The sequence below is a fragment of the Podarcis vaucheri genome (assembly GCF_965113315.1).
Source record: "Podarcis vaucheri genome assembly, chromosome: 15".
NCBI lineage: Eukaryota > Metazoa > Chordata > Lepidosauria > Squamata > Lacertidae > Podarcis > Podarcis vaucheri.
Genome location: NC_138753.1, coordinates 5,829,870 through 5,851,554, shown reverse-complemented (window position 1 = coordinate 5,851,554; position 21,685 = coordinate 5,829,870). Strand labels below are relative to the sequence as shown.

General features: G+C 47.2%; 1 protein-coding gene across 6 annotated transcripts in view; it reads left to right on the top strand.

Moving 5' to 3' along the window:
* Positions 1–21,685, top strand: part of BCAS3 (BCAS3 microtubule associated cell migration factor) — a 466,426-nt gene that overhangs the window by 432,193 nt on the left and 12,548 nt on the right. For 4 of the 6 annotated variants that reach the window (XM_082200800.1, XM_082200797.1, XM_082200795.1 and 1 more), the window contains one exon: positions 11,475–11,642. The exons of 1 other annotated variant lie outside the window; for it this stretch is intronic. In XM_082200800.1, the coding sequence (XP_082056926.1) occupies positions 11,475–11,642 (168 nt within the window). Of the gene's footprint in view, positions 1–11,474; positions 11,692–21,685 lie in introns of all 6 variants that reach the window. One more of the 6 variants, XM_082200798.1, reaches the window with a different exon arrangement.

Genomic DNA, 21,685 nt, shown 5'->3' with positions numbered 1-21,685 from the left:
CCTGAAGGTCATATTACCTCCTGTTGACCAGCTCCCAATATGACTGCATCGTAGCACCTCATATTTACCCGTGTTATCTTCTTTCTGCAAGTGAAGCTCCTTTTTTGCAGTTCAGGCATGTGTGTTTTTTCTGGGAACCCCCGATGTTTCATGAGCTCAACAGAAGCGCAACTGAAATGTTAAACTCCTTGGCTGAAGGCTCCCCCACTTACTCTCAAGAATTATGCAAACCCGTCCGTGGGTCTCAGAGTGTAATCAAAAACATTAGTCGCTCCAAACAAACACAAGCCCCACATCAAGGATGAAATGCCGGATTGCCTCCCCACCCCACCCCCCGCTTCTCTTTTACTTGTGGGTAAATCGGATTCCTTTCTAAAAGCATAATGCATCCTTTTGTATACAATCATCTGTGCGCATGCAACACACCACAGGGGTTGATAATGTCCCCGATAAACCCGGCTGTTTTCTTAAGCGAAGCGAAGCTGTGTGTTTTTTCAATTGCTTCTGACAAAAATCAGCATTTCCTGATTCTTAGTGGTGTGATGTTGGTAAGATACAACTTATGCGTCCCAGACTTTTCGGTGAGGTCAGAAATTACTTGTTATAAAAACCAGGGCTCAAATGCTCAGGCTTCAGCTCAGATCACAGTTATTCAGTTACATACACAGATTGGTTGTGCTTGTGACATCTGTATCCCACCCTGCTTCTGGGTTGCTGGCAGGGAGCGGTGTTTTTAGCATTGCGACAACTCTGTGAGGTAGAGTAGGTTGAGAAACAGTGGCTTTCCCCAAGGCTGCTAAGGATTCACCTGCTTTGTTAGGGGTGTGGAACCTTCAGCTGCATTTCACTTTGTGAAAGTGGACCCCAGAGAGAGGAAAAGAGGGCAAGAGTGGTGAGCGGAAATGGATGGAGAGAAGGGAAGACGAGGGAGGGAAGCCTTCTGTATGCTCTCAGTTCAGAACTCTGGCAGCCTGCTAGGTAGGGAAGAAGAGAAAGGGGAAAGGGTTCGAGGAAAGAGAGAGAGAGATGGAGAAACGGGTGCAGAAAAAGTAGGGGAAGCAGAGGGAGAAAGAAGTTCGATTCAGTTCACAAACCTAATTCGTACTTTCCAAAACAATCCATGAACCAAAGCTCTGCCATCCTTTGAAATTCACCTGTCTCCAGATTCTGCAGTGCAGTTATCCAGCCAAGTAACTGTGCAAAAATGCACATTTGGTTGTAGAGTGTGCATAAAAAAATGCATATCTTAGTAAAAACAACATACCAAAAAAGTGTTATATTAGGAAAAATTGCTTTGCAAAAATACTTTGTTTTATTTCATAAAATTAATATACCACTTGATTGCAAAAACAAAAACAAAAAAACCTCCAAGCAGTTTTTAGTAGAGGAAAGTGCCTACAGAAATGTGTATATATGGAAAATTCACACTCAAACACTGGTGAGTTTTCATGAGGATCTTTTTTGCAGGGATGAGGGGGATTGCCAATTTATATGGAAATGTGGGGAACTGAATGTAAATTTGGACCACTGAGAAACTGAGAGAAGCCAGAATTGACGAATTCACATGTCCCTGCTGGCCACTGCTGATCTTCATGCGAAATCAGCTGCCACAGGAGAATTCCCAGTGTGTTTCAGGAGATCTGGGCAAGACAGATGTGGATTCATGGGTAAACCTCCTTATGGTTTGCAGTAATCCAGCAAGCATTTCTGGCTCTCCAAAGTTTGACGATAGAAAGCAACATTGCTAGAAAAAGAAATTCTCTCTGCAGCCAGTGTGGTGGCAGTTATTGATCTCTCAGATTCCTTGTTAAAAATATTAGTAGTGAATTAAAAAAAAAAAACCTGTGGGGGGAAAAAGCAATGGTAGGAGGCTGCCTGGTCTATAGTCACTCTTATGTCGATTTGCATCTCACTGTGTGGCTCAAAGATTGCAGTAGATAATTGTCTCCACCCACCCTCAAGCCACCATTTTGCAAATGGATCTGATTGCTGGGCATAGGGATTTTAATAAAATAAAAAGAATAGAGCAGCTCAACCCTCATTCTTGAGATTATACTCCCATACCCTCCAACATTTCTCTGATAAAAATAGGGACATCCTATTCCATAATAATTATAATAACTTTATTATTTATACCATGTCCATTTGACTGGGTTGCCCGAGCTACTACTTGGCAGCTTCCAACATATCTAAAAACATAAACATTTTAAAAACTTCCCTTCAGATGTCTTCTAAAGATTGTCTAGTAGTAGATAGGTAGCCGTGTTGGTCTGCCATAGTCAAAATAAAAAAATTCCTTCCAGTAGCACCTTAAAGACCAACTAAGTTAGTTCTTGGTATGAGCTTTCGTGTGCATGCACACTTCTTCAGATACACTGTGTATCTGAAGAAGTGTGCATGCACACGAAAGCTCATACCAAGAACTAACTTAGTTGGTCTTTAAGGTGCTACTGGAAGGAATTTTTTTATTTAAAGATTGTCTAGTTACTTATCTCCTTGGCTCAAGGGTCCCATAACTCCATACCCTCCAACACTTCTCTGATGGAAATAGGGACATCCTAAGGAAGAGTGGGACATTCCAGGATCAAGTCAGAAACAGGGATGGCTTCTGTAAATCTGGGACTGTCCCTGGAAAATACACACACTTGAACGGTCGGTCCTCCTTCTCCCAGATGATGATGCTAAAACTCCAGGCCCAACTCATAGCTGGCCAGGCCTCTCTGGTGCTGGGATCTGAAAAGGTAGTAGATCAGAATCTGCTGGGCTCATCTCTGACTCCACATGTCATGGCTTCATTCTGCTGTGGCTCCACCCTGGGCTTCTGGGTTCTTCTCCAGCTTTCCAGAGATGACCACCTTGGCCATATTAGAAATCTGCAGCTGGCAATCCTACCGACAGCTGGGAGCAGCCGCTGAAACAAAGGCAGTTTTTCAACCAATGGCACATTCTTTTGTTTTATATATATGTATCTCTTCTATTACCTTTGCCCAGACTAGAACAGCCTTTTTTGTCTGGGCCTCCTTGGCTGAGGCTTTCAGTGAGGTGGGCTGGGCCTCGTGCTGAGGAAGTGCAGATCCTCCAGAAAGGAGAATAAAAGGTCAGGAATAATCCAAAAGGACAAGCTGTGCAGATCTGTGTGTATATTGGGTTTCACATATGAAACCCAGTCGTGATAAAGCTGATGGCTTTGGAAACATCTACTTTGATTAATGAAAACATCGTCCGCGTCGACTGCGGGTTTCATACTTCAAAAGATCGGCCGGGATTAAGGAAACGTCGGAGGGGTGGGGGAGGAGGAGGGAGAGTTGCTTATTCATATCACATCTCAGGAAACTATTTTGTAAAAAAAAAAAGTACAAAAAAGGGAGGATTTCCAGAACAGAGGAAAGAAAAATGACAAGTATTTTCCCATTTGAAAGCTACAAATAAATTAGGCAATCAAGAGAGCCATTAACACAGAGCAGGCGGTGGTTGTAAAGGGGGAAGTTTGCAGATGTCTGAGCAAGAGTGTGGGTTGGGCCCCCCCTTTTTGTATCTAATACTTTCTTCATTCATTCTGGAGCCCCCACTCCTGTAAAGGAGTTGGAATTGTTGGATGGGTTTCAATGTATCCAGTGCTTTTTTCTGGGGGGTACGCAGGGGTACGCATACCCTTAAACATTTTGTCCATTTACTATATTTATTTTCCCTGAAAATGAGAGTTCTCCTAAACATTTTTTTTAGAAAAAAGCACTGAATATATCTATTAAATTAACCCACCCACCCAATGCATCTGAACAAAACCAGTCATTTTGAAATCCATGTGCCCTTCTTTATAGAGGATGGTCCAAGATAAAGTACAGAGCAGTCTCTCTCCCTCCCTCTGTGTGTGTGTGTGTTAAAGTTACCCATCTGCAGTGAGCACCTGGGTTGAGCAGGCACACACGGGCCACCGACTCACAGCTTTCCGCATAATCCTGAGAGGAATTGCCTTTCGATCATAGTCATTATTTCTAAACTTGCATCTATACATACAAATTAGCATGTGCAAGCTTCCTAGTGAGTCTCTGTCCTCTTTTGCCCCTTTCTTTGGTGATGCCCAAGTGGCCACAAAGGAAGAGACCAGCAGCTGGATCAGGCCAGTGGCCCATTGAATCCAACATCCCCATGTCAACCGTGTCCAACCCAACGTCCATGCGAGCAGGATCTGAGTGCAAGAGCCTTCCCTTTTTTTGCGGGAAATTCCCTTATTCCAGCACCATTTCCTGCTGCTTCCCGCTGCTATCCCGGATTGTTAGATATCCCATAGGCTGTCCTCGGAACAGGTGAGGCTGCTGATCCCTTATTTTCGAGGCTGCTGATCCCTTATTTTCAAATCTGAAAGTTGACAGCTATGGCAAGAGCAACTCTCCCCACCTGTGATCCCCAGCAACTTGCATTCAGAGGCTGGTATTACCCCCTTTCCGAAACTCCAGAGAGCCACTTGTCAGTCAGTGTTAGACAATTCTTAGCTAGATGGAGCAGTCGTCTGACTCAGTACAAGGCAACTTCCTCTGCCTTTGTGTTCCTTGTGGTCTGAGCTGGTGTAAGGCATCTTGCTATGTCCCCTACTCATCCACAGTCTTAGCCAACGACTATGGACATCTCAAAGATGACACCCTACCCTTCCCTCTGCTTGCTCTGTCACAGTGTTACACAGCAATTAGCACTCTGTTGGCATACAGGACCAGCGAGCATCTTGCTATTTATAGCTCGGCTCCAAGCAATCCCGCAAAGTGAGCACCCTAGCCAGGGAATGAAAAAAGCTGACAGTTATATAGACTTAACTCCTGCGGTAGATATTTCTGCCACTGTTTTCCAAAGCTTATCTTTTGCACTTTAAGCCTTGATTTATTAAAAACATACAAAGGGGTGAATTGTTCCTGAGGGTTGTCACATATTGTAGATAAATTAGAAAGAAACTATGTAGGCCCTTGCGAGTTTGTTAGTCTTTAAAAGGTGCTGCAAGACCCTTTGTTATTTTTCGCCGAAGCAGACTGACATGGCTGGCCTTCTGGAAGGATATGAGCCATGCGATGGAGAGAAGGAAGAGCTGGCTCAGTGCAGGGCAAACTGCTCCTTTGGCCCTGGGCCTTGTTCTCAGGGAGAAGGCTGCCATGCCATCAGTATGCTCACATCTCTGCTCTAGGTGCGGAGAGGTGATGGAAAGCAAGCCGGTGATGCTTTCTGGTGACAGCTACATGCTTCTTTCCTCTCTATATTTTCTCTCCTCGCAATAAACTAGGATCCCCGTTTCCATTTCTTGAAACAACAACAACAACCCAAGTTTCTAGTCCTTGTGGCTTCAAGAGACGGTCCCAGGCCCAGGGACCAAATGTGGCTCTTCAGTCCCCTCTCCAACCCTTTGAACTCTTCCCCGGGTCACATTCCCTCCCCAAGCTTACCCCCTGCCTTATACCTTTCTCGAGTGTTTATGGGTTGGTAGAATGTGTCCTTAAACTCTGAACATGCTTCAAAGAAGGTTGTGTGAGAGTATGGGTGTAGAAACTAGCCTACTACGCAAAGCATATAATTTGTGCTAACTGCTCCGCCCACTTTTGCCTCTGGCCCCACCCACCACTGGCATGTGGCTCCCAGAATGCTGCTCAGATGGGAATGTGGCCCCCAATTGGCAAACAGTTTCGAACACGTGGTTTTAATGCATGTGGACAATGCCTGGTGAAGTTTCAGAAGCCTTCTTTCCTCAGAGTAAATGCAGGCCTGAAGATCTCAGCTCCATTTTAAAAAAGGAAAGGGAACTCTATGTTTCTAGGCTTGTGGCTGACAAAGAAGGCTTCACTCTGGTGTGGATGATGCCCAAAGACTCAAAAGCTATGAGAAGATTGGGGGGGGGTCGCTGAGTAGGATTTCCCATGACCCAGAAGCCCCAGTCTAGTGCCCACTGCAAAGCACTTTATCCCCCTCCCCACCCCGGCTTACGAATGAAACCAGAATAAACTATGCAGAACAGCAAGAGTAGCAGACTAAGCTATGCAAGATGAAGCCAGTGTTGTAGGCATTGCGGCACTTGGGTTACTGTTGATGCCGAATTTAGAGGTGACAGTCTGCGCACAGCCCTGATGAGAGGATGCTCAGAGTTCTGCCGCCTGCTTCACACGGCATGTGTCGCTCCTCTCTGGGCTTGGTAACTCGGTGTCAGGAATGATGAAAGATTAAACCAGGTAGGGATTAATGGCTGTCTGGAGACCGGGTGAAGCTGATCACCTTAATCCATAACGCAATTCCAACGCCAGGGAGTGCCAAGGCAAAAGGTTGTCGGAGTCCAGTGAAACCAGTAAGCGAGGGGGAGGTGGGGGGAGTTACATATACAGTTATGTCCTGGCTAAATAGTTTGCTACTGTCTCCTCGCATGAAGGGCCCCTCAGCCCTCGAGTAGATGCCAGTGGTGTCTGATGCCCGACGGTAGGTGGAACCAATGAAAGGTGAAGCCAACAGATTCTGGTTTTGTCACCATCCTCCTCCCTGCTAAGTTCTATGAGGACAACACTGAGACGGAGGAGAAAAAGAAGCTGAGAGGCTGCACCACTCCTTGGGCTGGATGTAAGTAGATAGGCAGGCAGGCGGGAGCTGGATGAGGCCAGATGGAGATTGGTGGGGCAGTGCCCCATTTGCCCTAACAGAGCAGCCTCCACTGATGGACTCTTTCCTATGTCAGTGAAATACAGTTTAGGCTTAAGTACAGTGGTACCTCCGGTTACAGACGCTTCACGTTACAGACTCCGCTAACCCAGAAATAATACCTCGGGTTAAGAACTTTGCTTCAGGATGAGAACAGAAATTGTGCTCCGGTGGCACAGTGGCAGCAGGAGGCTCCATTAGCTAAAGTGATGCTTCAGGTTAAGAACAGTTTCAGGTTAAGAACGGACCTCCGGAACAAATTAAGTTCTTAACCCGAGGTACCATTGTAATGAAAAAGTGGTCATTAGTGTTCATGCTTACTCATTTTTGTGCCTGTGCAGTAGAGCCAAGGTGCATCAGAAAGAGGATATGGAAGAAGGCTGAGAATACTAATACAGTGGTGCCTCGCAAGACGAAAAGAATTCGTTCCGCGAGTCTTTTCGTCTTGCGATGTTTTTCGTCTTGCGAAGCACGGTCTGTCGCAACTGCGCCTCTTCAAGCGGCTTTTAAAAAAAAGCGCAAGACGTTTTCGTCTTGCGAAGCAGCCTCATAGGGAAATTTGTCTAGCGAAGCAACGCAAAAACGGAAAACCCTTTCGTCTAGCGAGTTTTTCATCTTGTGAGGCATTCGTCTTGCGGGGCACCACTGTACTGTAGAACATTTTTTTGATGGCATCCCCCAGTTCTTTCCCTAAAAAACAAATGATTATATCCCGTGCGAGTCAGGCTCCAAGTCAACAAATTGAAATTCACGGGCAAGACCAACTTAGGCTTTACTCCAAGTAGAGTTTAGCTGGCTACAACCCCAAACTTGTATCCACCCAGGACTTGTATCAGAAAACGAGGGCAGTCCCTGGCAAATGGGGATTATTGGCCCACGTGCGATCCTAGTTTCATGGTGTTGGCGTGAGATTTACTACCAGACACGTAGGTGGAATGCCATCGCGGGGTGAAAAGGGAGGAGAAGATCAAAAGGGAGCGTCCCGAGCAGAGGTTTTTGGCACCGTTAATCCCTGAAAGCAGCATTCTACATTAATGCTCACACCTCACAAGTTGCCTGTTAAGAGCTCTTGGCAGGTCTCGGGGCTTGATTGGGGAGGCAGCGCTACTCTTGTCTCCTCGGCTCTCACTCAAGCATCTATGGAACTAGAGTCAGACTCTCTCTCTCTCCCTCCCTCTGAAGTTTTTATTTATTTATTTGGGTGCCTGCACAGCCGCCTTGGCAGAGCATCAAAAGCGATTGCCACTGTTATTCATAGGCCTGCTTAAAAGGAGGACCAGGGTGTTTGGGTTTCCCACTTTCTGAAATGTGATAAAAAGTCTTGATCTCCCGTCCTTGTCTACCGAAGAAGGGGAGGGTGAGGCGGAATCTTTGGGAGCCTGGAGGAAAAGGCAACTGATGAGGCACTTGAGAACATTCTTCAGGTCCCCCAAAGTGCTGACACAGGAAAGAAGGCAAAGACTAGGGGTGCTTCCAGATCCAGCTGCAAATCCACACAGCGGCAAATTCAAGTTGCACAATTAAATTGGATTTGGTGCATTTATTGGGGGGAAACAACCCACTCCCTGCCCCCCCCCAAAAATAACAGCGAACTTTCTGCAGTATGGAAAGTGACAGGAAGGTGTACTGGGAAGTGAGGCAGAACATGCTGTAACCCAGGGGTAGGCAATCCAAGGCCCGTGGGCCGGATGTGGCCCAATCACCTTCTCAATCCGGCCCACAGATGGTCTGGGAATTAGTGTGTTTTCACATGAGTAGAATGTGTCTTTTTATTTAAATTGCGTCTCTGGGTTATTTGAGGAGCCTGCCTGGTGTTTTGACATGAGTAGAATGTTTGCTTTTATTTAAAATGCATCTCTGGGTTATTTATGGAGCATAGGAATTCATTCATTATTTTTTTTCAAAATATAGTCCGGCCCACCACATGCTCTGAGGGACAGTGGACTGGCCCACGGCTGAAAAAGGTTGCTGACCCCTGCTGTAACCAGTGAAAATGAATGCTCAATAAACAGCCAACATTTGTGGTGGGGAGAACAATTGGCCCAAGATCACCCAGTGAACTTTGTGGCTGAGTGCGGGTTTGAATCTAGATCCTATTTGGACACATCACCCACTGCGCCACCCCAGCTCCACCAGTGGAGGCTGTTCCACTAGGGCAAATGAGGCACTGCCCCAGCAACCTCAGTGACCCAGCTTCCTGCCTTACTTGCAACTGGCCCATGGAAATGCCCTGGCTGTGACCTTCCTCCTCCTTGGTCTCTTGCACAACTCAACAGGGGGGAGTTGGCTCCGCCTTTCTTTGGCTGTGCCTCTGCCTACCATTGGCCTCCTTGCCATCCAACCCACCAATCCCAACGGGCGCCAATGGACTGTACATCACAGATGAACTCAGGAAGCTGCCTTATATCAGGCCAGACTGCTTGTCCCTCTCCCTAAGAACTGTTCCCTCTGGCCGAGGGAGAGGTCACAGAGCGGAGCTCTTCCCCACCCTTTGGATACCCGATCCTTTTAATGGGAAGTGCCAGGGGTTCAGCCTGGCACCTCCTGTACCCAAAGCATTATTCTCTCCCCCTGAGCTGTGGCATGAAGCCCAATCGAAAAGGATTTTGCAGAGCGAAAAGCCCATGTAAACAATGATGGAAGCATATAAGTTCCAGGAAGTGACATCAAAATGGCAAGTGATTTGACTAGATTTGGGGTTCCCCTCGCGGGCCTTAAAACGCCAGACACTCTCACCCGCCCCCTCACCCTTCGTATTTATTTATTTTCTCCAAGCCATTAGCTTTTCATATTATCTCTCCTCTTTGCTGATGCACGGATTAGCTGGCCGGCCTGAGTGTTTACCACCGGTTATCACCCAGTACTTTGGACGTTATCAGAGGAAGGGACGCCTGCTGCAGGGCCTGGTCTCTCGCCCTTTCTATTACTACCTGTCAGAGGCCGGGAGTGAGCTGTGAAGCTGCCCAGTTGCCGCAGGAGTGCAGATAGTTTCTGACGGCTGATCAAAGGGAAGCACCAGAAGCCTGATAACCAGGGGATGTGTTTTGTGCACTTTCAACTTCGAGAGAAACGCTGGCATTTCCCTCCTTCCCTCCGCGCCCCCCACCCACCCACACCCGACCTCTGCAGGCTGGCAAAAGCCAGGCCCGCTAAACGCTCCATATTCAGTTACCTAATTGTTGAGTGAAATGGCATGCAGATCGCGCGTCAAAGCCCCCAGACAGTAATCTCATTCCAAGCGGGGGAATGATTTAAAGTAAGCCTTCGCGGCGGAGCTGCTATATAATAGACTCGAATAATTTTAATTTGTACTTTGAAGTGATCTGGGGGTCCACAATCTAATCTTTGCATTTAGTCAAACGTCATGTCCTATTTTTGAATTAGGAAACAACTGCAAGTTAAGGGAATTATTTTTCAGTTGGCTTCCTGGAGAGCGTAGAGGGTTTCGCTCCATCGTCTTCGCTGCGTGTGCCCGTTTATCTCTCGGGTTCCTTTCACTTGTCCGTTTGGAGCCAGTGGATGCTGGTAGGAATGGTGTCAGCACCCAATATTTCCATGCCGCTGCTGATGCCCAGTCCCCTCAAGAGGGGTCACCGCTGGTGCCAGCCCTCCCTGTGGCATGCAGCTGGGTCTGGAGCTGCCAACCATTTGAAATTTCCCACAATTCCCTGGAATGCCTGATAAATCATTATTCCAGGGCATAGTAGAAAATCAAAATGGCAGTGTGTTCCCCAGTGAAGGGCACCATTGAATGCTCCAGAGTGAAGCTACATCATCAAGCACTCTGGGGCATGGTGGGAAATTTAAAATGGCGGCTGCATTGGCACGCTGATATAGATGGTTGCATTCCTTGCCGATGACCCCCTCAAACCTGGATCAGGCCCTGGATGCTGATGATCGGTCTGTTTGCTTGTTGTACAAAGAATTTGGGGGTTCTGTTTTAAAAGAATGTGTAGTGCCTGGGTGATGCATGGGCTGGTCATGCCCTGTGCGTGCCGGGTGTTAACATTTTCTGTGTGCTTAAAAAAATAAAATATCCATCCTGTTCCTTGTGAAAAGAAGATCTTGCCTTCTGGATATGAACTTGGATATGATTTTTAAAATTAAATGCCACTTGGTCTCCAGTAATTCACATCTTGAGGCCCTGATCCAGGTGCTGTTGCCCAATGAAGACCAGGCCTTATTGAGCAGGGCCTTATTGGAAGTGGCACCAACTTCACTGGGTCTGCCAGCCCCAATACTATATTATTTCAGGCTGCAATTTTGTATCTACTTATCTAGGATTAAGCCTCACTGAATTCAATAGGACTTACTTCTGAGTAGACATATATTAGGGTTGTAGTTGTTAGGCACGTGGCCAAGTCTTGGTTCTCCCAGAAAGCTTTTGGTCAATATGTCTTAATCCGTTTGTGCCTTACCAGTATCTAACCTTGGAATCGTATAAGGCCAATTAAAACTAATGGACAGAAGTTAGTTGTGCTCATTAATTTATCTGGACTGTATCCAGTGTAAGTTTTACTCGGGGGTCAACCCATTGAAATTAATGGGCACAGAAAACTTAGATCCATTAATTTAAGTGGGTCTGCTCTGAGCAGGGCTAACATTGAATACAACCCATAGTGTGATTCTTTTCCCTCTGATCTTTTGTTACATAATACTGCTGTGAAATGTAATATACATAATACTGTATTGTTTTATATTTTCTCACCTTGGGTTTTCTTTTTGACGTCTGATGCTCTCCTGAAGTGAAGCTGCTGTAAGCGAAATGGGGGGAAATGACGTATAAACTAACTTTCACCCCGTCGTTTCTCCTGAAGGTGCCTTTGATCGGAGCATGACCCTGCTGGAAGTCTGCGGGAGCTGGCCCGAGAGCTTTGGCCTCCGCCACCTGTCTTCCATGGAACAAACCGACGAAGGCCTCCGGGAACGGCTGGCTGACGCCATGTCTGAGTCGCCCGGTCGGGACATAGTGGGATCTGGAACAGGTACAAAGAAGAGATGTGATCAGAGATCACATACGTCTCTCACCCAATGGTGATTTTCTTTAACTAACTTATAATGTTCATCCACCCCCATTGCCTTGCTCCCTCGAGGACAACCCCACCCCCAAGCAGATCCTTAACATATTTGGGTAGCACTTAGATATAGCTGGAACATTTGCAGAGGGTGGGGGAGGTTGACAAATCTAACACACAAAACCCACCTGCACTATACATTTAAAGCAGTATCACACCACTTTAAACAATCAAGACTTACCTCAAAGAATCCCAGGAACTGTTAAGGGTGCTGAGAGTTGTGAGGAGGCCCCAGTTCCCCTTGCAAAACTGCAATTTCCAGAGTTCCCTAGGAAGAGGTGTTGATTGTTAAACGTCTCCGGAAATTGTAAGCTCGGAGAGGGAAGGATAAGTCTCCTAACAACTCTCAGCACCCTTAACAGACTACAGCTCCTATAATTCTTTGGGGGTGAAGCCATAACTGCTTAAACTGGTTATGATCCCGCTTTAGAAGTGTAGTGCAGATGGGGCCCTGGCAGTGTCAGAATTGTACCTTTCTAACAGAGGGAGGATAGAAGGTCTCGAAACTATATAACAGGCCTCTTGGGCCATGTGGTTCTCCGGACCGAGGGAGGTGTCAGATCTGCTTCAAACATCCTGGCTTGACTGTGCCCATCCCAGCTGCCTGCCGCTTCCCCCAGCACACTCTGGCCTGAAATGACTCCAGGTTAGAGAGGGGAAAGGCAGCCTGTGGCCGTCCAGGTGTAGCTGGGCTGCAGCATCCATCATCTCTGACCCTTGATCTTGTTGGCTTGGGCTGGTAGCATTAGAGTCCTACTGGATCAGGCCAATGGCTCAGCTAGTCCAGCATCCAGTGGCCAACCAGATGCCCCAACAGGAAACTGAGCGCAGCAACAGCCGATGTCCCCATTTGCAATCCCCAGCAACTGGTCCTGCCTCTGACAGTAGAGGTAGGTCTGATGGGAGTGGGGATCTGATAGCAATCTGGAGGACACCCAAGTTGCAGAAAGATGATGCAGACGCCAACGGGTCCCTTCATTGCGAATCATTACATTCCCAATATTGCTAACATTTCCAAAAGCGCCTCTGGATAGCCCCACTCCCATAATTCCTTTGAGAAAATTGCTGGTGGTCTTTCTGCCACCCCCCTCACCCCACCCAAATGGACTCTCCCTTCCCTTCTGACTTCAAATTCTTTGGGGCCTCTGAACCCTCCCGATCGCATGATGGAAGCTCACCTCCCTCTGGGGTTTGTGATTGTCATGGCAACATGAAAACAAATGTTTGTGTCTTGGGACATTTGCAGATTTGGGGCTTGCGACAACCCATCTTAAAAACGTCCAGTCTCCACACACTGCACCCCATTCCGTGCCCCACGGGAACGTGCCTCGCTTCCCCTCGCGTGGCATCTGCGCTGATCAACAGCAAATGTGCAGATGAGGTTCTGGGTGTATAATTATCTGCCTTCGACAGAGTGCTGGCTCCCATAATCCAAATTAATCCATCTTCATCACAGTCCATTATTGTGATAAATTAAAGGGCCCATTAACATAAATGGAATGGCACTCCCAGGGATTAGGCTTCGGCTCAAGAGGCCGTCGGGAGGCTGGAATGCTTGCAAATTGCAGGCGCTTTTGGCGGCTGATATTGGTGTTAAGCAAATTCCCTCTTTCCCCACAAGAAAGATCCTGTTTGGACTGTGAGTAACAACTCAATATCAACGCCAGCATTAGAACAGGGCCCGACAGGAGTTTTTCAGAGGGGAGAAAGGTTGCGTTGTGTACCCTCTTGCTTGTGCCTCAGAGAAAGAAAAATGATCAGGTCAGAGAGTGTGTTCCAGGTACAGTAGTACCTCGGGTAACAGACACTTCAGGTTACAGACTCTGCTAACCCAGAAATAGTACCTCGGGTTAAGAACTTTGCTTCAGGATGAGAACAGAAATTGTGCGGTAGCGGCGCAGCAGCAGCGGGAGGCCCCATTAGCTAAAGTGGTGCCTCAGGTTAAGAACAGTTTCAGGTTAAGAACGGACCTCCAGAACGAATTAAGTTCTTAACCCAAGGTACCACTGTATCTGTGCCAAACAGTGGTGGGATATATAATATAGCATAGAAAACAAAAACTGATTAATCTTGCTGTTTGTTGTTCTAGAGAAGCGAAGCTTCTAGCCCTCCTTGTTCAAGGAAGTTTGAAGCAGTCCCCAAAGCACCACATGTTAGCTCTGGTACAACTGTGCTCCTCAGCCTTTTGCTGAGTTTGGGGCCTGGGGTTCCAAAGGGATGATTTCACAAAGACTAGCACACAATGTTATCAATGAAGGAGGTCCATAGCAAGCTGTCTTACACTGAATCAGACTGTTGGGGTGCGGGGGATCAGGGTTCAGAAGCCCTGGGGCTCAGGCCCTCTGGGCCACCCCTGAACAGTGCTCCTGTGGACCAAAACAGCTGCTTGAATTTCTCATTAAAACCTTGCCAAGCTATAAACTGAAGAGCAAGCAGAGGTCAAGATGAGTGGCTGCCCCTTTCTGCTATATCTCAGACAGAATATTGCTGGCTGCTTTTGAAACCCATCCCCGTTCTCCTCACCCACTCCCACTCCCCTAATATTTACTCTGTTGTTGAAAGTGTTTGGCTGAAACAGCCATTTGTCTCTCTTTTATTTAAAAACATTATTATTATTTTTTGCTTAGTCTTCACTTTCTCTAATGCTTTTCCACCCAGTCAGCTGGACTAAATGATACCAGCAGTGAAGTCTCTGTCGAGCAGCGCCATAAATTTCTCCCCACAACTGGTTTTCTTATATTGTCTGGAATAAGTGTTTTAACTCCTGGAATGTGCTGTTTTTAACTCTGCGCGAGAGGCTTGCTGCTGTGTGAGCAAAACAGAGCCTTGGTGGTCAGTTGGCGATGGGCGGGAGACAGTAGCTACTAATGGACAATTAGGTTGTTCTTTGCCTAAAGCCACCTTGGACTGTACCATGGATCACAGCCCTCTAACGGCATGGCTATGGTGGCTCAATTTTAACTCTTCTCAGAGAGTGACAGAGAGTTATCTCAGGAGAAGCTGGTTTAGGGGAGCAGGGTGTTGATGTTGCTTCGCAGCCAAGACACCTTGCCTACTTGCTTGCTTCTGTGCCTCCCCGACTCCCAAGGCGCTCTTATGCTTCCAGTGTTGTCTCCTCTAAAGGAAAGGTTGTTGTTGTTGTTGTTGAGTCGTTTAGTCGTGTCCGACTCTCCGTGACCCCCTGGACCAGAGCACGCCAGGCACTCCTGTCTTCCACTGCCTCCCGCAGTTTGGTCAGACTCATGCTGGTAGCTTCGAGAACACTATCCAACCATCTCGCCCTCTGTCGTCCCCTTCTCCTTGTGGCCTCCATCTTTCCCAACATCAGGGTCTTTTCCAGGGAGTCTTCTCTTCCCAAAGGAAAGGAGCAACAACTAAAAGAGGAGTGTGATTAAATAATACCGATTCCTCCCGCACCAGGATGAACATTGCATACCACACAGAACCCACCCTGGTTTTCTGTTTGGCTGGCTTGTCTTCTCTGTCAGCACGTAAAAACAAAGATGGGTTTTGTCCCTCCGTAGAAACTGCAGAGCAGGGAATTTGCTTTAATAGAGGATGTTGGTGGACTGCAACTCCCATCATCCCTGGCCATTGACCATGCTGTCTTAGGGCTGATGGAACATCTGGAGGGCCACAGGCTCCCCAGCTCTCCTCTGAAGTATGTGTGTTCTCCCCTGTGTCTACAGGAGGAGAGGATGTGTGTTAACAGAAAGCCTCTAGCATGTGGTTAGCCACTGTGAGACCAGGTGCTGGACTTCCTGCCCCTGACTTGATCCATCAGGCTCTTCTCCTTCTGTTCTTGTAGTCATCAGCAGGCCCTTTGGTCCATCTTTGCCCTGTTCCCCCTGCCCTGTTGGAGGCAGTATGCCTCTGAATGGCAGCTGCTGGGAATCGCAAATGCTGTTGCACTCAGGTCCTGCTTGCAGGATTCCCACGGGCAGCTGGCTGGTCCCTGTGATCAAAGGATGCTAGACTAGATGGGCCTTTGGCAAAGGTTTTTACGCTGAAGTGGGTCATTGGTGAATTAAACAGTTAAAAGACTGGCGATGAATCAAGCAAAAAAGATTTTGCTTGGTTGAACAGACCTGCCTTTCAATTTAAAAATTAAATAAAGGTTTTCCTATACTTGGAAAGATAGGGTGGGGGGTGTTTTTCAAAGGTTTCTGTAAGAGATAGTTACACTAGTCAGCATAAAAAATCAGCTTGGAGCCATCTGCTAAAAATTGCTTAAAGGCGTGCAGGAAGAGCTGGCTGGGGACATTTACCTCGATGACCAAAAGGGTCTTTTCCACTTGAAGCTTTCTCTGACTTGACAGAAATAGCTATCAGACAGCAAGCGGAAAAGGAACCTGATCAGAATAGCAGAAAAAGGAGAGAAAAGAGGAATCTATTTTCAGTGTGGCTTCAGCAATAGAGCCGGTCGTACAGTTTGGCTGTTCTCAGGGAAATGGCCTTTTGGCCCCATAATCTAACGATCCGGACAGCTTTGTGTCCATCTAAATCCAAGTCCGTCCTTCATAAACTGTCGTCCAAGAGATACAGCCCCAATAGAAGTATGCACAGACAGTGGCGTTTATTTTTCAGCTCCAAGATGGAAATGAAAACCCAGTCCAAACACAGATACTTTTGTATTGAGCTGTCTAGAATGCCTACATTCTACAAATGTGGATTTTTTCAGCTAGGGATAGAGCAAGAATTGGAACTTGGGTGTTCTGACGCATTTCTTTCCTCAGCAGACATGTCAAAATGTTCATTTCAATGCACATTTTGATATTAAAATGAAATGCACATTTTCAGAGACAATCAGATAAGGCTAGTTATCTTAAATGTGAATTTTTATGCAGATTTTTTTCTGGGAATTTTTTGTTGTTGTTGATTAACATAGAAATGGGACATAGGATTGAGCATGTGAGAAACTCAAAGGGGATGAAAATAGAAGGATTTGTCTGTCCCTTCTCTCAGCTTCCCTCTCCACAGGGTTGGCATCAGAGGTTGGTGTGATCAGGCATCTGCCAGGGGTTCACACTCCCATAGGGGACCAGCTGCTCCTCCCCATTGCCACCTGCTTGGTTGTTCTCCTGCCTCTTACTCTGGCCCAGACAACAGTGGTGGGGCAGAGGAGGAGGAGGAGAGGCCACCGTCTACTTACTCCCTGGCTCTCCACTGGGCAAGCAAGCAGGTGGCATCAAAGAGGTAAAGGTAAAGGACCCCTGGACGGTCAAGTCCAGTCAAAGGTGACTCTGGGGTTGCGGCCCTCATCTCACTTTCAGGCCGAGGGAACTGGCTTTGTCCACAGACAGCTTTCCGGCTCATGTGGCCAGCAGGACTAAACCGCTTCTGGCGCAACAGAACACCATGACAGAAACCAGAGCACATGGAAACACCATTTACCTTCCTGCCACAGCAGTACATATTTATCTACTTGCACTGGCGTGCTTTCGAACTGCTAGGTTGGGAGGAGCTAGGACAGGGCAATGGGAGCTCACTCCATCGCGGGGATTTGAACCGCCGACCTTCCGATCGGCAAGCCCAAGAGGCTCAGTGGTTTAGACCACAGCACCACCCGCGTCCTCATCAAAGACAGTGGTGGAGATGTGAAGACTCGCCCAGGGATGGGGGCTCATAGAGGGTGTCCTGGAGCTGGGACTGCTCCCCTCTGCCAGTTTTAGAGATTCTGCTGATTCTTTGCAGCCATCCTCCCCATTAAGGGCAAAGTGCCCTTCCAAGAGGATCTTACCTGGCACTGACTTTGATGTTGTTGCAGTGCCAGGCAAAGTCCTTTTTGTTTGCCAAAATGGTTTCCTGCTCCATGTTACAGCTTTGTTTCCAGTGGCACATCTGCAGCTTAGTTCTGGCAGCGTTTGATTTATGCATTTCCAAGGTCCGGATGTCCCTGATTTGGTTGGAGCCATGACTTTGTGCAGAGACGCAATGGGCAGACGATTCTGCTCTGCATCTCCCTTTTCTTTTGGAACTGCCTGTCCCCAGCAGAGCAGGATGGGAAGCGTGCAGAGCCAGAGCACTGGATCATGCAGGGGGCCATCTTGACAGGGGGAATGATTGATCCGGGGAGAGCATGAAATCCAGAGAGGCAGCAGGCACCCTCTCTAAGATGGATTACAAGAGGCTGTTCTTACTCTACAGACGCATGTCTTGTGGCAGACTCATGTGCTCTGGCATACAGCTTGGGAATTACAGCATCCGGATGCCTGTATTTTGAACGTCTTTAACTTTGGCTTCGCTCTGTCAGCATCTTATTCCTCCAAATGGGCTTTTGGCATTCGTTTGGAGGTTGCCTTAGCCCCTTGTTTCATCTTCCTCCCATTCCATCACGTCCCCATGTCTGCTTTTACGTCTTGGAAGTGCAGGAATGCATGTACCTGCCACCATCCAGCTCTAAACTATTTTCATCCTGCAAAGTCCATTAGAGAGCTTTTTTTATACGAGACAGTAAAAAAAAACTGGCTTCGCATTTTATTTGTCCCTTTGCAGCGCCGAGGTGAGGAAGCGTGTATTTAATACGACTCCCTGTAAGCTTTCCGAAAGGAAACCGGTCACTCCTCGCTGCAGTACCATTGCCAACAACTGAATATTTTTACATTTTTTTGGTTTTTGTTGTTGCTCTGGAATGACTTCCAAATCTCTGGAATCTTGGCGACGGGCCATTTTTAAGCCTCCTTGGTGGGGGAGGAACAGCGGCTTGCTCCCAATGTAGGCAGCTCAATGAGCCATTTCCTCTCCCAAACTTCCGTCGAAGGTTAAACATGCAGATGCTTTTGAGCAAGGGAGCTGGACCTTGCATTCTAAGCTTGGCCCGGAGACTGCAACAGTGGCGCTAAAAATATTTCCAGAGGGGAAGTTGATCCAACTATAGATTAAGAGGCAGGGATGGAGGAAAGCTTCGTTGGCTCTGCATCTTGAAGCAAACCTACCCAATCTGCACCTGCTGGTGCAAAATTCTCCTTCTGTCCTTGCACTTCGCAGCGTTTTGTGCTACAGGTCTCAGCTCAAAAAGTGCACCAAAATGCATTTGAAAATGCAGGTGCTCAGATAAAATACATTTTGAAATGTGTGCTTTAGGATAACATACATATTTAATTATCTGCTTTGCTTTAAAAAAAGTGTGTCTATACTAAAATACTGAAGTACAGAAATTTAAACTGACCACTCTGGAATCAGGATGGAATGGCAGCTGTCTCATACTGTCAGACCCCGGTCCATCTTGCTCAATGAACATTCATTGTTACAGAAGCCAGTTGGGTCCTTGGTGACAGGTTGGAATCCACCCATGTCCCCAGGCAGCAAACCTGGCTTGCCCACCTAACTCCTGGGCACGGAATAGCCACGTTCGGTTTGTACATTTTTTTCAGGAATAACATGGATTCATGTGCAAATGTAAACTAACCAAATTTCTCCCCCATCTCTGCCACTTTCCTTCCATAGTTAAGGGAAGGTACACTTCAAATCACATCCACTGAAGCCATCTTAAAAAAGAAACCCAGTAAGGTGTTGGGCTGCATAATATCCTTCCTTCTCTTGCTCCTGCACAGCTGCTTTCTGGTGCAGCCCATTCTCCTGCGCTGGGCGACTTCCAGCCCATCGCTGTCTGCTTCTGCCACATTCATGGGAATCAATGCTTCCTATTTTCCAAGCATTTGCGGTAGCCAAGCCCTCTACATCCTTGAGTGCAACTTGTGGCATTCACTTTCCTGTGCCCAGGAATCCCAGACACCCTTTCTATAGAACTAGCCAGCGATTGTGGAAAGGGCCACCCGACTTCGATGGAGCCTTTAAAAATGTTTCGCTCCCCAGGGAAAACACTCCTTGCTCACGCAAAATGGCCGACGTTTAAATATTTTCCAGCATTTTGCAACCAATGCTCTTGGCGTGTGTGTTTTTAAGCAAACAAGAGTTTCTTTGATTATTATTATTCTTTCTCTCTCCACCCTCCCCACCCCCCCTTTTTATTTTATTTTTAAAGTCAAATTTGGGATTCTGTTGTTCAGAGCAGAGAGGTCACAAGACCCTAATGCATTTAGCATTGACTGCCCTCTCTTGTACTGCTTCTATTAGTCAGTAATTTGATTTGTACCTATTCATTTGCAGTCCCTGCAGGAGCACTGAGCTGGCCCGGCGTCTAATTGGTGCTGTCTCTATTTTAGCCTCATTAAATTAGCCCTGACTCCTGGCCACTTGGTGTCTGCGCTTGTCTGTCCATTTATACAACCTAATGTAACACAAAATTCATTACTGATCACATTACTTTCAACTCTGAAGCCAGCCTTGTGATAAACATTTCCTTAACCCTTCTCTTGCTGGCACACACAACACACCCACATAACCTGAGGCAAGAGCAAGGCACTCTCCAGAAGACGGGAGAGGGATCGATATGGACGATAAAAGCTGAGTGGAATCCCATTTCTAGATTTGCCGTCCCTCTGGAAAGCATAGAGGAGATGAAATTGGATTGAATCAGAATGAAGGGACCGTCTGTCCACTGCCAGCACTGACTATAACAGCCCTGCTGGATCAGGCCCAAACCCCTTCTAGCCCAGCATCCCAGTCTCACAGATGCCCCAGTGGAAACCCATGAGCAGGACCTGAGCACAACTGTCCTCTCCCCACTTATGATTTCCAGCAACTGCTATTCAGAGGCATATTGCCTCCAGCAATGGAGGGGGAACACAGCCATCACACCTAATAGCCACCGATAGTTCAGTCCTCCATGCATTCATCTAGTGTTCTTTTGAAACCATCCAAGTTGGCGGCTCCGAATGTTGTAACCTTTCTTCACAGGGGTCAGAGAGCTCTGGAGCAAGTAGCACAGAGGTGTCCAGGGAAGGACCTCACCTCAGCAGCAGAGCATCTCTCTTGCATACAGATGCCCCAGCTTCAATTCCGCACATCTCCCGGTAGGACTGGGAATGTGCCCCTGTCTGAAATCCAAGATAGCTGCTGCCAGTCAGTGTAAGCAATACAGACCTTCGTGGACCAGGAGTCTGATTCTGCATAAGTCAGCTTCCAATGTTCCTATGTGGATTTTGGGGCCGCCACTAAAAAAATCAACTGCTATGTCTCCACCAATGGATGGGGAGGCTTTCTTAGTTTTTGCTTTGGAACAAAAATGACATCAGAGTTGGCGTCTTAGCCAGGACTCCCGAGATTTGCTGAGATTTTATTCTTACCAGGATTTGACCTCAAGTCAAAAGAGGTCATGTTACCATTTTTGAAAATTGTTGTCCTCTCTCCTTTGCACGCAGGTGGAGTATATGAAAAAATAATAGTACTTTTCTTCATTAACATATATGGGAAGAAATGGTCACTCTTGGACCTGTTAAGAGCAAAGCCCCCTTTTATTGGATTCTTCTGCTTGTCTTACTGCTGCTAATTACATTTTACGTTGCAAATAAAAACCAGATGACTCTCGGGACACCCAGGCCAACCTCCTGGGAGTGAGAATTTATCTGACGATCTGAGTAAACAGTGTCTCATCATTTAACAGTTATTGCATATAATGGCTTTCTAAGCACTTTTGTTCTGCAGGGAGTTAGCAGTGGTTCAGCATAGCTTGACTTCACAGAAAATTTGCAGGCCACAAGATGTGCGGCATCCAGAGTTGGGTTCTATGTAGGTGTACTCCCCTCTCCTTGCCTTACAGAAGCATTTCTTCCTTCCAACCAATACAAACAAACTTAGGGCAGAGCAAAAGTGTGCGTGGATGGTGCCATTCTACAGCTTAGTCACTAGGAGGCACTGGACTTAATTGTGACTCGGTAAGGTCTGGCAATTCCTGGCCTTCCGGTTTAAGAGGCATGATAACGTTCTCTGGGAGCCAGTGTGGTGTAGTGGTTGAAAGTGGTAGACTCATAATCTGGGGAACCGGGTTCGCGTCTCCGCTCCTCCACATGCAGCTGCTGGGTGACCTTGGGCCAGTCACACTTCTGTGAAGT